The sequence below is a fragment of the Coffea arabica genome, chromosome 11e (assembly GCF_036785885.1).
Source record: "Coffea arabica cultivar ET-39 chromosome 11e, Coffea Arabica ET-39 HiFi, whole genome shotgun sequence".
In the NCBI taxonomy this organism is placed as follows: domain Eukaryota; kingdom Viridiplantae; phylum Streptophyta; class Magnoliopsida; order Gentianales; family Rubiaceae; genus Coffea; species Coffea arabica.
Window position 1 is genome coordinate 55,586,287 of NC_092331.1, and position 16,019 is coordinate 55,602,305.

Below are 16,019 nucleotides of genomic sequence, written 5' to 3' on the forward strand. Positions count from 1 at the left end.
GTTGGGACAACCAAAGATAGGTAGTCTCTTTGGACGGCTTCTGTCCCATATAGCAAATTAATTCCCATATGCTAAAGATGGATGTTGATGATATGGCATGCATAGAGAACCCTTTTTCTTTTACTTTTGGGCCAACTTATCTACAATATTAAGTTTAATAAAGAAAAATAACTGTTTAACGAAAAGATTAAGGGCACAGAATAAGAATTGAGCACAATTATTCTATCTACGAGATTCTATAAAAAATTTTCGGGCGTTTTTAAAATATAGATCGCTGTCATTGTTACGTATAGATATCGAAGAAATGGTTTTCTAAAGGGATCATAAAACAAGAGATCAAGGCTCTTGAGATTGGTTTAGATACACTGTTACATACATTCATAACTTACATTTCACTTTTGATAACAACATCAAGACCTTCAACTTCAATACCTTTAGCAGATATCTCAGCAGATTCACTACAGTAATGCAACTCAAATCTCTGAAGAGTATTAATTTCCTCAATTCCAGCTGGGATTCCCTTTAGGAACTTGCAACCCCGCAAGACTAGGTGCTCAAGGCAGGGAAAGTTATCGCTCGAGGCTTCCCAGTTCTCTAGATTGGTGCTGTCAATTAGAAAGTGCTTTAGCCGACAAAATGCCTCTTCAGTTGGCTCCCAATCTGGTCCTTGGAAAGCATAATTTTTCAGTTTGAGCACTTCAAGGTTAGGCAACATGGCAATACATGCAATATCTTTCCATGGCAAGTAGCTCCAACTTAAAGTTAATTTCTTGAGAGTCAAAGGGAAATGGAGAACGCTTGGACGCAAAATTCTAGGTGCTTCTGCATTTTGTTTATAGAAGGAACACTTCAATGCTTCAAGGTACTGCAAGTTGGCAAGATTTTTGAGCCATCTGCAGGACATATCAGTAATGAAATCTTCTTTGGTTTCACAAATTCCAAGTTTCCTAAGATAAGGCATTACCAGAAAAACATCACTTGTGCAACTAGCAAACCTTATCGTGGACAGTGTCTGTAGGTATCGTGGAGCCAAGGGACAGCGAGATGGATCAAAAGGATTACTCAAATAACAGGGCATGCTGATATGCAGATGCCTTAACCATGGCATTATCCAGTATTCAAATAACAGAGTTGGGCTTTCTCCCTGATTTCTGTTGATCCAGGGACCATGGATAACAAGGGTCTGAAGGCTCCTGAGTTTAGATATTGATGCTGGAAGCTCATAAGTAGCAGTAAGCGCCAGGTATCTCAAGTGAACAAGGTCTAGTATTTCAAGTGGGAAATACTTGGAAGAAAGGAAAATTATGTCCAATACTCTGAGCAATTTGAAGCTTGAGATAAACATCGGCACAAAGGAAGAGCCCAAACTGAAACACAAAAAAGATCTGACTAGTGTAACAGAAGGAATAAGTTGCAAATCAGCATGAAAGTCCAAGTGGATGCTGAGACGACGTTGATTCTTTATACCAGAAAGGAAACTTTGAGCTCGTCTATCTATCACGAATAGAAACTTTTCTTTCTGAGCTTCTCTCAAGCACAACTCTCGAAGGAGATCATGGAGGTAGCATGTTTTGACTTTCCCATTGAATCTCCTCTTTCCTATCAGAACTAAACTTCTGTCAATAAGATCCTCCAAATAATCTTCAGCAACCCTTTCTGCACTAAGGGAATCCTTCTTATCCAAGAAGCCTTCAGCAACCCATAGAGCAATCAATTTCTCAACTTCAATCTCACTGTCTTCTGGGAACGCTCCCATATAGAGGAAGCAAGCTTTCAGGTGCTGAGGCAAGTGATTATAGCTTAAAGCCAGTATTTCCAAGCACTGTTCTGGACCACTACTTACAAGTGAGCTTACACTACCGGCAATACCCTCCCAGCAATCACGTGTTCTCCTGATTTTGGAAAGAAGACCAGCTACAACGACTATTGCTAAAGGTAAACCCTGGCACTTTCTGGCTATTTCTTTTCCAATATCCACGAATTCAAGATTGCAACTTTGGCTTCCAAAAACCTTCTTTTGCAACAGGTCCCAACTTTGATCTATGTCTAGAAGGCGCATACGATGAGAAGCACTTTTAGAGTTCACATAATCAGCCACTTCTCCAACCCGAGTAGTCAATACTATTCTACTCGCATTTTTGTCATCTGGAAAAATTCTTTTGACATCATCCCAAGTCCTAGTACTCCAAACATCATCAATGACAATAAGATATCTCTTACCCTTCAGACTTCTATACAGGTCTTCAGCTAGTTCCTCATTGCTCTTTGCACAATTTTCATCTTTGAGCTGGGTAACACATTTTAATAGCCCTAGCAACAAATTCCTTAGTCTATAAACCTGTGACACCTGGACCCAGGCACAAGCATGAAAATTACAAATGGTTGAAGGGTCATCAAATATCTTCCTAGCAAGAGTTGTTTTACCAATGCCACCCATCCCAACAATTGTGACAACCTCTAGTCTAGATGGTACTCTTGAGAGTCTCTCTGACATTAACATCAAATCATCATCTAGGCCAACCGCCTCATTCTTCTGAGCTGGAGGACTTTGAGGTGAATCATCATTCAAAGTATCTCCTAATTTCAGGTTTCCATTTACCAGTGTATCGTTGATCTTTCTCATCTCCTCTCTAATGTCAACAATATCTTCCACCGTCTGCTGCAAACAATGGTGTATGCCATACTTCTTGTCACAAATTTTTTGAACCTCTGCCGCAAAATCAACCCTACCTACTAAAATGTTACAATCAACTTGAAACACATAAATGATAAAGTTCAACATCTTTGTCTCAACTGAACTATCAAACATAGATTCTTCAATAAAATCCTCTGTTCTATGAGCCAAATCAATAAGGCGTCCTTCCAGATGTTTCAACAATTCATGGTCATTGCAAGTACGCGTAGAATCCTCCAGAGCAGCCAATAAGAACATAAGATGCTCACAAAGAAGTACTATTTTTGTGATCAATCTACAGGAAAAAAATTGAGACTTGCTTACCAGGAAAAAGCGTTTAGATTTCCTTTCAGAATGTAAGGATTCACCATGCATCAGACGTAGCTCAGTAAACCCAAGTACTCTCCCAAACCTATTAAAAAACCTTTTCACTGGCCCTGCTTCAGGATACAAAGAAAATATGGATAGATATTTCCAGAGTGAAGTATGGTTGATGGTCAGCATCTCTTTTGTCATATTCCAGAACGCTGTTAAGGCACCGGGAGGCACTGAAGCTTCTGCTGATTTTATTCGTGCAGGGCGTTTACCCATTGTCAGCTGCAATCTCTTCATTCTTCTAGCAGTACGCTCATCAATCTCGATCTGCAAACTCTTAATTCCAAAAATTAGAGAAGGGGAACGCAGCAGATGCTCTAGTGTCTCAATAAGACAAGTAACAGCAGCATAAGCCATCGGCTATCACTTATTTAGAATACCCAAAATATGAGAAGGGAAAAAATCAAGCCTTCTTTCCTTCCTTCCAGCTGATCAACAAAGCAGCAATCTACCATATTAATGTGTATCAGGGCGAAAAAAAAATTCAATAAACAAGAAACAAGACGAGCATTTGAGCAGGGTTTAATTCCAGTAAGTCATTTACTGTGGATTAAAATAGGACAGGATTAACAAATTGAACTTCTGAGAAAGCCACCTAAGTCCCAGAATTTCTCTAGCTGAAAGATGGAATCTACTACTTTGGCCACAAATTAGTATTAGTCCACCTATAGCAGCACGCGGGGGACTGAGTGTGACCCTTTGTTTTTTTATCTTCTGGTAAACAGGACTAACTAAACATGACCTCAACAGCTGGAAATACTTGAGGGTACATGCTGGAGCAGGGTGGCCCCGGTCAGATTTGAACCAAAATCGGATCATAGCCGTCTTGACGGTTTGTTAACCGAAATCGAAACCGAATTTTTGGAATCGGAATCATAACGGTGATTAAAGTATCGAATTCAGTTTCACCTGAATTCTGAACTTGAACTGGAATTGAAACTGAGGATTTAAGATCCGATCAAATCATTTAAAAAAATATTTACTACCTAAATATATTTGACCAGTTTAGAGTTCAATATCAATAGTTAGCATATAATACTAATAGCTCTAATCCTAATCCAACAATCCATTATCATAGCCGTCTCGATAGTTTGTTAAATCGAAACCGAAACCGAATTTTTGGAATCGGAATGATAATGGTGATTAAAGGTTCGAATTCAGTTTTACTTGAATTCTAAACTTGAAGCGGAAGCGAATCGACGGTTTAAGACCCGTTCAAACCGTCTAAAAAAACATTTATTACCTAAATATATTTGACCAGTTTGAAGTTCAATATCAATAGTTAGCATATAATACCAACAGCTCCAATCCTAATCCAACAATCCATTATTCGATTCCATAGTAACTCTATACCCATGACTAATTTAAATTCAAGACGAATCTAATTTAATCAACAATGAGATATCTTTTCATCAAATTTGCATTATTTTTTCTTTTCCTTACACATAATAAAACAATAAAGTTCTTTCTTTCTTTCTTTCTTGACATTCGTTGTAATATTTTCTTAGAATTAATTTTATAATAATAAGTCTTTAAACATAACTAAAATAATTGAAATCGTAATTGGAAGAAATTGAAAATGTAATCGGATCGAAGGTTTAAGAATTGTAACCGTGACCGTCCCTATAAGGATCGGTTTAAGTTTCACATTATAGAAGAATCGAAACCGGCTATTTTTAAACTGGGACCAGCGGTTATAAAACCGTGGCCATGTTTATGCCGGAGAAATGTAAATAAAAACATGGTGAATATGAAGTCCGGGAGGCTGTAAATTAACAGCTCAACAAGGAAATTTCCCAAGAGGTTGAGAGAAATCTCCTCAGTCCTCCTCCACCCAGACCTAGAGGGCACCAATAGGCCAAGTCCTTTTTCTACAGGCCACAGAAACTACACTACGGATAACAAAAAGGCTTCTCCAGTCAACGTGACAAAAGACAAAACTACACTGAAACATATCATCTTAGAAAAGGACCAAAATTTTTGTAATATCAATTAAATTTCAGTGTCTAATATGTTCTTTTGAAAAAAAAAAAAAAAGGTTCATGGCATTTCCTTCATCCAATGTATTACCAGAATTAGCTTACATCTCCAAAGACAACTAACCTTTATCTCAAGCCAAATTTGAACTTGAGGGTTGCAAGTCCTTAAAATCTCTAAATCAACAGGGAAAAGCACAAGCCCTGATACACAGAAAAGAATTGTAATTTTCTAATATGCAACTGCTTATCACAGATAGTAGGAAGTGCAAGAGTGGTGATAAAGAAAGTAATCATCTTGTTTCAATTTTGAAAGAGTTAATCAGCAAATTGACATCTCAACCATTTTTGGGTGAATAATAGAAATTTTATCAAAGATGAAACAAAAGGGTTTACCTCCAACGAACATCTGGGTATGCAAGGACCTGGGATTTCTTAGGAATATTTCATCATCAATTTCAAACTAAAGAGAACTTGGCGGATAGGCAGCACAAAGCTCAAGCCTTTTGCATTTTGAACACTGGACAAAGACAAATGAAAAGAGCATAAACTTTAATACCCCAACAACTTTTCTCAATATCCCAACATTACCTATCCCAAATTTTGCATGAGTGTTGTCATCTAGTTTAACTTGAGAGGTGCAATGTTGACAATTTATTCATAGTTGTTGATATTCTGGCATTATCACATGCCCTGGACTAAAGAGTGCAGATAATGATAGAAGTTAATGTTGCCAGGAAAATCAATAGATTTGAATCTCAATTTGGTTCAAATAGACAAAAGATTGGAGAAATGATATCCAGTGATCAAAAACTTATTACTAACTCAGTTCCAACCAGGTTAAAACTTTCATCTCATATGCTGGTACCTTTAAGGTTTAGACGAGTTAACTGAATAATGCTTTGATATTGTTATTCAGTTCATTCATGTTTAAGTAATTATAATAAAGAACCTGAGCTTCTAACTCATAATCATTTGGTAATTAGGGGAGTAGCTTTGATCTTTATTAATTAGTTAAAAGAAACTATGCCCTTGCCTCAGGTTCCATGTTGTCTTGATGGAGCAATGCACAAATCTCAGTCCTAGTGCAGTCCTTATTAACAAGCCTTATGCAACATGCCCTTAATCAGGCTTCTAAAAGATATGAACCTCCTTGTTCCATGCTTGTTTAACTCTCTCACTCATTTCTTTAACTTTCCTTCCACAGAAAGTGCTCTCCAATGTTGGAATCCAGCATGATGCTACGAACCCTCCCACTGTAGTATGTGACGGTATGGCTAATTGGGGAACCCGACCGACAACTTTTCTAACCTTTCTGTGTGTTTCAAAAAGCCTCTGGGAAGAACATCAGTGTTATTCTTAGGTAACAACTGCTTGAATGATCAGACGTATGGATTTTTGATGGTTGATCGAGCGCTTGTTCAGGAAAAGGTTAGTTGAGTGAACAAAGTCATGATGTCTGTTATTCAATACGCCTGGAGAGAAAAACTGAAATCAACGAGATCAGACTGAAATGTAATGTAGATGCGAGAAAGAAGATTGACTTTGCTTGTGCTCCTCTTATTTGCTGATCATCAAAGAAGCAACTTAAAATGTTTGATGCGTGCTCGATTGATCAAGATAGAAAATGATGGTAAAAAATGAACCAAGAAAATCAACAATCGGTGGAAACATTACAATATTATGACTCAAGAGACTGAATAACTTCATTACTGCCGAGAGTAGAGCCTGTCATAGGAACAGTCCGATATCAGTAGCCTATAGGAGCGGTATAAGGTATTCCAAGAAAAGTGGGAGGTGGTGTTGGGAAAGAGCAGAAGCTTGCTCATACATAATATGCCAATGCGTTAGAGTTTAGACACACTGATAAGTGCAATTATGCAATTTAAAATGAAAATCGTATTAAATATTTAAGAATGTGTCTTATTTACAGATCACTTCTGATAATAACTTGAAGGCCTTCAACTTGTTCTCCAATTTCTTTAGCAGAAATCTCAGCAGATTTACTACAGTTGTGCAACTCCAATAGCCGCAGGGTAGGAATTTCCCCTATTTCGACAGGGATCTCCTCGAGGAACCTACAAGCAACCAAAACTAGGTGATCAAGGCTTGGAAAGTGAATGGTGGAGGCATTCCACTGCACTAAATCACTGTTCTCAATCAGCAGCTGCTTCAGATGCAAAAATCCATCTTCAGGTGGTTCCCACTCTGGTCCAAGGAAAGCATAATTTCTCAACTTGAGCACCTCAAGTTTTGGCAACCTGGAAATATTGGTCATGTCCTCCCAGGGAAGATAGCTCCAACTTAAAGTCAATTTCCTGAGATTGGATGGAAAAGCATCCCAAGGTAACGTTCTCCATGGTTTGGCGTCTCTGTAAAAGGAACATTTCAATGCTTCAAGTAAAGGCAAGTGGACTAGACTGCTGAGGTATTTTGAGGTTTCATTGGTATTGTGGTCTTCTTTAGTTTCACAGATTGCAAGCCTCCTAAGATATGGCATACTTCGAAAAACTTCCCTGGTGCAACTAGTAAGCCTTATTGTGGATAGTGTTTGGAGGATTGGAGCCAATGGATAGGGATAGTTGTTCTCTGGAATAGGAGGAATACACAAAGAACAAGTAACAGTGAATCCAAGATGCCTCAGCCATGGCATATTCCAGTATTCAAAAAATATTGTTGGGCTTTCCCCATTTTCACTCAGGATCCATGGACCATGAATGATTAGAGTTTGAAGATTACAAAGTTTCGATATTGATGCTGGAAGCTCATAGGTAGCAGTGAGTGCAAGGTACCTCAAATGAACCAACTTTAGTATTTGAGTGGGGAAATGTTCAGAACGCAAAAAGATTATGTCTAGTACTCTCAACAACTTGAAGCCCAATTGAAGCAAGAAGATATCAGCTGGAAAGCCTAAACCAAGACTAAACATTAGAAAGGACCGGACATGTGGAATTGCAGGAACAGATCGCAGATCACCACAAAATTCTGAGTGGAAACTAATGCGCCGTTGTCTATTTATTCCTGCAGGAAGGCAATGGATGTCCCTTTTTATCAAACACATAAAGTTTTCTCTTTGAGCTTCTCTCAAGCATAACTCTCGCAAGAGATCATGGATACGACATGTTTTGTTTCTCCCACTGAAGCTCCTCTTTGCAACCAAAACTAGGTTTCTGCCAATAAGATCTTCCAAGAAATTCTCTGCAATTGCTTCTCGATCACTTAAAACAGCAGCCGCTCGTTCAGCAAGTCTTGGTAATTGTTTATCCAAGAAGCCCTCGGCAACCCACAAGCGTATCAATTTCTTAACTTCAATCTCACCATCTTCAGGGAAAGCTCCCATATAAAGGAAGCAAGCTTTCAGGTGATGAGGTAAGTAGTTGTAACTCAAAGCAAGAATTTCTATGCACTGTTCTGAATCAGTATTTACAGCGGAACTTACATTATCTGCAATACTCTTCCAGCAATCACTTGTTCTCCTGATTCGAGAGAGAAGACCAGCAATAACAATGATTGCAAGAGGTAGTCCCTGGCATTTTCTGGCAATCGTTTTCCCAATATCAACCAAGTCAAGAGGGCAACTTTTTTTCCCAAACACCATTCCGTGGAGTAGCTTCCAGCTGTTATCTAAATCCAGGAGATTCATCAAGTGAGGAGTAGAGTTGGGATTCACACAATGAGCCACTTCAGAAAGTCGAGTTGTCACTAAAACGCGACTTGCATTTTCATCATCTGGAAAGCATAATTTGACATCATCCCAAGCCAGGGTATTCCATATATCATCCATTACAATAAGATATCTCTTACCCTTTAAACTTCTATACAGGTCCTGAGCTAGTTCCTCATTAGTCTTCCTGTATATTTCATCAGTGACATGAGTAGTAGAGCACAGAAGCGCTAGCAGCACATCTCTCAATCGAAAAACTTGAGAAACTGTTGCCCAGGCACGAACATGAAAGTTGTAAACAGTAGAAAGGTCATCAAAAACTCTTCTTGCAAGAGTTGTTTTACCGATGCCTCCCATCCCCACAATTGCAACTATTTCTAATCGAGATGGTACAGTTATGAGTCTATCAAAAATTGATTGACAATCATCATCAAGGCCTACCACCTCATTTCTCTGATTTGGGTTAGGTGAAAAGGAATCATTCACCGATGCACCTCCTAGTTGCTCATTTTCACTTGTGAGAGGATCAACATAGATATTTCCAAGTTCTCTCCCAATGGAATCAATGCTTACAAGTGTCTGCTGTAAACATTGATGTATGCCATACTTCTTGTCAAAAATATGCTGCACCTCTGACTTAAAACTGAGCCTCTCCGCAAATGATCTGGGATCAGAGTTCAAGAAACAGATGACATAGTTCATTACCTTTGACTCAATAGAAGTATTGAACATGAAGTCTTCAATCACATCTTGTGTACTATAAGCCACATCCACGATACGTCCTTCCAGACATTCCAACTTTTTTGGGTCATTGCAGACAGTTGCAGCATCCTTTAGACAGTTCTGCAAGAATTCATTTAAAAACTTGCCAAGAAATATTATTTTGCCAGGCGGTCTTTCAAAGAATTCCCTAGATATCACTTGTTTCAGTTTTATGGATCTAAATGCAGGCTTACTTATAGAACAAGACGTTATACTATCACAAACAAGTAGCTTAGACTCTGAAGATACATAGTCACCTATTTGATTCCATTCTAAAGGACTTCCAAGTTTTCTCTGGAATCTATTGATAAGCTTTTTTATTCGCCCATCATGTGCATACATCAAAGCACAATCTCGAGAATGTTCAAAATGCAAGTCCAATGTCTGCGGTAAACGTCTACGAAATCCTTCTGCATAGTTCGTGATCTGTTCTGTTGTCCCTGCAACGCTTTTATTAAGCTGGAATTGCAAATGATCAATTTCAAAAGCAAGACAAGTGAAGCACGCTAGACGCTCTATCGTTTCGATGAGACAAGTAACAGCAGCATGAGCCATCCTAAATCTCCGGAAATCACTTATTTAGAAAGCTGATCAAGGGGAAGGAGAAAAGAAAGCCACTTTCCGCTGTTTGTGTCCGAAGTCACAGTTAAGCGGCTGTAAAGTCGTTGTCATCCTTCATGCTAAGGAAGCTTTGGTTCTTTCCTGCTCTCCAACCGATAAAGAAAGTACCATCGTACATTACGGATGTGTACTAGATCAATCAAGACATAGTAAAGAGTATAAAATCAATCAAGAACCCCAAAAAGAAAAAAGGTAACTCCAGCAAGCCATCGCTGTCTTTATACGTCCTTCAGATTATTTGAGGATTCCCTTGAATAGCTATAGTTTAGTTTTTTGGTATGTAGACAAAACGTTGCCAGGTACGGGATAATTGTGCAGCAGATGATCTAGGAGAACTTTAATAGGAAACGTATAAAAGGATAAACATGTCTGTTTTAAATCTTCAAGAATATGCATGTTTGCAAGTGATTAAAACAAGGAAAAGAGATCTGTGTCTTCTTTTCTCACTGATTAATAAAAGTAACAGTTTGCACAATTGATGTTGAATTCATAATCAAGAAATTCTATTCACAAACAAAACAAAAGCAATAAAACATATAATCAAGAATATAATGTTGAGAAAGAAGTTAGTTTACCTGGCTACGGTGCAAACAACCTCAGTGAAAGCAGATCAATTTGGAGAGTAAGCTTGAATAATTGCAATGAGCTGCCATGGATAATTGTGATAAACCTATTTTATATGTTCATTGATTATTGTCTTGGGGTGCAACTTTTCTCTTCTACAGATCACTAAAATATCCACCAAAAGTTGCAGGTCACTTTGCAGCTTCACTTGAAGGAGAAGGCTTCATCACTTAATCCAGCCTTTTGACCGTTGCTTTGTGATGGGAACCAGTAAAACCACTTGCTATTAAAAAAAAAAAAAAAAACCACTTGCCGAAATTTATTTGAGGGCTAATTACACTTTGTCCCCCTGAACTTGGACACTTATAACACTTTACCATTCGTAGTCAACTTTTTGACGAGATTAAGATGAAATCACGATTTATTTGGATAGAGTATTATTTGAAATATTGGGTCTGTTTGGAAGCCAAGTTTTTAAGCAAGTTTTTTACCTATTAGTTTTTTAAGATTAAGATGAAATCAGGGTTTGTTTGGATAGAGTATTATTTGGAATAATTACTATAGTACTTTTTGTGATGTGATGTATGTGAGATAAAAAGAAAATTAAAAATATAAAAAGGTGGGTTGGGAAATGTGTTTATGATGCAAGCGAAATGCATTTAAACACAATTACACAATGCATTTCAATATTTTAGCACTACAATGAATTAGATAATCCACAAAAAAGTAGTCTAAACAACTCAATGTGTTTATCTCAATGCCAGTAGAAATACTTATTTTAAATGAAATAAAATTATTTCAATATATTTAACTCAATGTATTCGAGATGAAAACTATTTGCTTATATTTTCTTATTATAGCACTTTTTAATGTGTCTTACATGAAATAAAAATATAATTAAAAATAAAAATATATTGAAAATGTACTTAGAGAATCTTCGATTTTTCTTTTTTAAAAATGTAGTATTCAAACAAAATACAAAACAATGTATGAATGTAGTATAAAAATATGAAATAGCATCTTGTTGACTCGTGAAAATCTTGCAAAAGCTGCAAGATAAACGAAAATTATCAAAATCAATCTGTTTACAATTTAAAGGAAGAAAAATAAATGATGGAAAACTTGTACAGATGTTTTAGAAATTATTAAATTCTTTTTTTCCCCAATACAAATTTTCAATTCTTTAGCATTATACCATTTTTTATTTTTTAAATCTTGTGACTTTGTGTTTTTTAAGTAAGATGTTTCATATTTCGATTAAAAGTATAGCATTATTCTAAAACTATTATGCAAATTTTGGATAGAAAATTTATCATCAACGTTTAACTAGTCGATGAAGCGAGTAAGAGATATATATATATATATATTTAAAGTTTGGGGAGCAAAGTGTTATTAAGGCCAAATTTACAGGGGCAAACTATAATTAACTTTATTTAATTATTATTTAAGCCTTCAAACCTCAAGGCTAGCTTTGAATAGTTATAAGCTGTTGGTGGTCTTTTAGTAACATCATCAGTCCATTTGTATTGTATTCTGGATCCACGAATAGCGTAAGCCCAATGAGTTAAGCCGTTGGATTCTTTTTCTAAGACAATTGGATGGGGGGTTTTTGGCTAATTACAGAAAATTAAAGCATTTGTCTTTTTTGCCGATCGAAAGATAAGAACCAAAGAACAGTCTTCTTCTCGACAATCTATGAATTTCTTCAACCTGCTCATTGTACTTGCATGCATCAGGGCTACAAAAATCCTTTTGCACAAAAAAAAAAAAAGGATTACCATTTGATCAATTTTAGATTGGATTTTAGGTTCTTCTCACCATTTGATCTTTTACAGAAGAGTCATCATTCCGTTAGGTAAGATTTGGATTGTTATTTTTTGAAGTATTTGTAGAAGAGTATTATGTAACGATTTTGATATATATAAAATAAAAAAGTAATTAAAAAATATGGGCTCTAATTGGATTAGCCTATTTTTCACAAATTGATTTTGTTTATAAAATCTATGGTAATAAATTCCAAAAGACACACATCTCAAATACTCTTATCAAGGAAAAAAAAAAAAAATCCTACCATCTTTTCTTTGTCCACCGGCCACCACTATCCACCATACATAACCACCCACCACCGCCGTCAAGTTTCCTCCCTCCTCCCATCTCCACCGCTACTGTATATATATTGTACAAAAAATGATGAACATCATATAGTATTAGTAAGTAATTTCGTTGTATTTTTTTGCTTTATGTTTAATTCCGGGTTCAAAGTGAACAGCCTAGGTTTCGTGAAAGAAATAGTTCTGCTCCAAGTTGGCTTTCTTTGGTGTGCCTTTTAGGTGTTTGATGTTTTGTGTGAAAAAAAATGTTGAACATGTTAATTAATTTGGTTAATATGTTCATTTTGTTCTCTGATGTCGCTTTAAACTCTTAGTGAAGTTTGTGCTCATTAGACTTTGGATTAATGCATCTTTTGCATGAGTTTTTTTTTTTGCCTTCTGAGATGTTTGGGTGTACCTAAGACATCACAAATGTTTTTAGCTTGTTGGTTGGTGTCTTGTTTTGTAGTTAGCAGATGTTTGAGTGGCTTTTGAAGTTCATGTCTATGTGGACTTTCTAGTTAATATTGTAATGAATGTTCAAATTTATACCTTACACTTTGAATATGAAGGGAAGAAGGAAAGTAAGTGGTAAGAGTTCATTTGATGGATGAGCTTTTTCATTGAGGCTTGGATGCATCAACACAATTTGTAGAATTCACTGAAAATTATTCCACCCTATTACGGTTTCTTTTTTCCTGTTTCTTCATTAAATCCTTTGAGCCATGCAGCAGGATCATTGTTCTTTGAAGTTTTTAGGGAACCTTCTATGCCGATTTTTCACTACATTATAAAATGTCACCATTGGGATTTCTTTTTTCAATTTACAGAGTCTATGCTAAGCGTACTCGTGCCAATCATCTAAAACCCCACTACACATTTTCCTGGAGAAAAGGAAAGCAAAATCTTAAATCTGTCATGATGAATTTAGAAATTTAACAGTTTCATGATGGTACTGAGGCAACCAACATAAGAAAGATTTGTTTGCAACAGAGGTGGTTAATGATATTAAGAACATATGGAAAACAGCATACCTGAGTTCTTATTAACAACTATCATGCAACATCGTACTAATCAGTTTCCCAAGAGAACCATGTGAAGAACCTCCGAGTTTAATGCTTTCTCTACTCTTATCACTCATTTCTTTAACATTCTTCCTTACTTCACTATCACTCTCCATCACCTTCCTTATTCCTCTTTCTATCTCTTCAGCTGTAACCAGAGGCTGATTTTGATTTCTTGATGAGTAATCCAATGTAATTCCCACGGATTGTTTTAAATCTATCACCAACTGAAATGCATTTAACTGTTGTTCTCCCTCTAAAGGCCATGTCGCAAGGGGCACCCCAAACCAAATGCTCTCTAGTGTCGAATTCCAGCCGCAGTGTGTTACAAATCCTCCCACTGCAGCATGTGACAATACAGCTAATTGTGGAACCCAACCGACAATTTTTCCAACATTTGCCGTTCGATCCAGAAATCCTTCAGGCAAGACATCTTCATAATTCCCATACTCACTCGGGAAATCAACAATGGTATTCTTAGGCGGCGGACGACGCAGGCACCATAAGAATCTGTAACCACTGCGTTCGAGCCCATTAGCTAGCTCTTTCACTTGGTCCATTGGTAGGCTTCCCAGGCTGCCAAAGCTGATGTAAACTACTGATTTTGGGGGCTGCTCATCCAACCATTTAAGGATTCCTGATTGTACATCACGAGATACATATTGTACCTGGTTCAGAATTGGTCCTACCGGGTAGATTTGTGGCGAGGATTCTAATAGATTAAGAGAATTAAGGGCATATGGTTCTAGTTCAGTGAATGTGTTGATCAAGATTCCCTTGGCCTTTCTGTATCCACGAGCACATGGTAGGAATCGCCGCGACCAGAGCTGTTTCTCCACTAGAGCCATAGGCAAGACTGATGGTGGAATTGGATTGGCAAAACCCGGGAAAGACACAGCAGTTTCTGACTTTGAAAACTCAGAAACATCCTGGTTGTAGTCATCTTCAAGGGTCTGAAAATGGAGCATGATGCGTAGAAACGCTGCACCAGATGTGAAGAATACATAGCTAGGAATCCCGAATTCATCAGCTACATCGATCATGCTGGTGGAGAACATGTCAACAACTACTCCAATAAGTCTTGAACTGCTTGATTGATCAGTTTTGCGCTGTTGGATGAAGTCCTTGACATGAGGTTTCTGGCTATCGAGTTGCTTCTGAATGAAGTACCCTCGAGTGAGGGAACTCCATTCGGGGGTGGGATTTGTTGGAGGAAGCTGATAGAATTGAAGGGCTTCTGTGGTGCAGGAATCAACTAAAGAGCTGATCAATTTATTGGTGACAGGATCAAGGGAATCAGGGAGCCTGGAGATTAGGACTGTGATGGAAAATCTCTCGTCTCGGCTGATTAACAGCTTTGCCAGCTCCACCAGTTGAGCCAAATGGCCCATCAGTGGCCAAGGGATGAAAATCAACTCTGCTTTCTCCATATCAGCTGATGGAAACAAGAATAGCTGCTGTTCTGTTTTTGGTTTTCTGAGGTTTTAAAAGGTTGGATCTGATCTGTTTCTTCATACAATCCACATATTTTATAACCAATCTTAGCCCTGGGGGCCTGGGTATAGTTGAGAGGCAAATCTATTGATCCAACATGCAATTTTAGAATATTAAATGGTTCACATGGCAACACTTAATATTATTTTAGGTACAAAATCTTCTGTACCGATTGAATAAATTGAGAAATTTTATGAGCTTTTCTCTAGCAGTAGAATTGTGCTGCTTGATTTGTTTTGACATTCCAAGTAAAGACTGCAAAGTTTGCATTATTGCCAAGGGAGTCCCACACCACGCTAAACCACTAACAGCAATAGTAGTAGTCGTACTCCTCTGGCATTTCTTTTGCTCTTTTGTTCTTTTCGAAGAATAGCTTTTCTAATTTAATTGGCATTTACGATTCTGCAATAAATTGTATATGGCTTGTTTCAGAAACCTGAAAAATGTGGTCAGGATTATCCTATCCTGCCATGGCCTACCTTCTTTTATTTTCTTGTCGAAGTAATGTACGAAAGAGAGCAGACAAGTAATCAATTGTGATGACCAATTTTTCTATGTACGTATTTTATTTTAAAAAAATAGAAAAAATTTTCTAGCAAGCAGGAACAAAATTTAAGAAATTGGTAGTGAATAAAGAAAATTAGAAGTCGAAATCTCTAAATCTTGATATCTTTGTAATATTATAAGACGCTCGGATCATTCGATTTGTCACGTGTACTCAATCCAATCTACTCA

The 16,019-nt window shown here is 37.2% G+C and overlaps 3 protein-coding genes across 3 annotated transcripts; all 3 read right to left on the minus strand.

The window, feature by feature from the left end:
- Positions 1-308: 308 nt before the first annotated feature.
- On the minus strand, positions 309-3,743 carry LOC113717861 (putative late blight resistance protein homolog R1A-3). Its single transcript, XM_027242699.2, has one exon. It carries the CDS (start codon positions 3,404-3,406, stop codon positions 386-388), a length of 3,021 nt encoding a protein of 1,006 aa, XP_027098500.2. The 5' UTR covers positions 3,407-3,743; the 3' UTR covers positions 309-385.
- Positions 3,744-6,828: 3,085 nt separating this feature from the next.
- Positions 6,829-10,919, minus strand: LOC113717684 (putative late blight resistance protein homolog R1A-3). Its single transcript, XM_027242469.2, has 2 exons — positions 10,648-10,919; positions 6,829-10,153 (listed from the first exon to the last, which is right to left on the minus strand). The coding sequence occupies exon 2, from the start codon at positions 10,004-10,006 to the stop codon at positions 6,953-6,955; it is 3,054 nt and encodes a 1,017-aa protein (XP_027098270.1). The 5' UTR covers positions 10,007-10,153; positions 10,648-10,919; the 3' UTR covers positions 6,829-6,952.
- Positions 10,920-13,652: 2,733 nt separating this feature from the next.
- On the minus strand, positions 13,653-15,523 carry LOC113717987 (anthocyanidin 3-O-glucosyltransferase 2-like). Its single transcript, XM_027242866.2, has one exon. It carries the CDS (start codon positions 15,218-15,220, stop codon positions 13,772-13,774), a length of 1,449 nt encoding a protein of 482 aa, XP_027098667.1. The 5' UTR covers positions 15,221-15,523; the 3' UTR covers positions 13,653-13,771.
- Between the last annotated feature and the right edge of the window lie 496 nt (positions 15,524-16,019).

What these genes read in the sequence shown, in the direction of transcription:
- LOC113717684 (XM_027242469.2), bottom strand. Translation starts at nt 10,006, where the DNA reads ATGGCTCATGCTGCTGTTACTTGTCTCATCGAAACGATAGAGCGTCTA.
- LOC113717861 (XM_027242699.2), bottom strand. Translation starts at nt 3,406, where the DNA reads ATGGCTTATGCTGCTGTTACTTGTCTTATTGAGACACTAGAGCATCTG.
- LOC113717987 (XM_027242866.2), bottom strand. Translation starts at nt 15,220, where the DNA reads ATGGAGAAAGCAGAGTTGATTTTCATCCCTTGGCCACTGATGGGCCAT.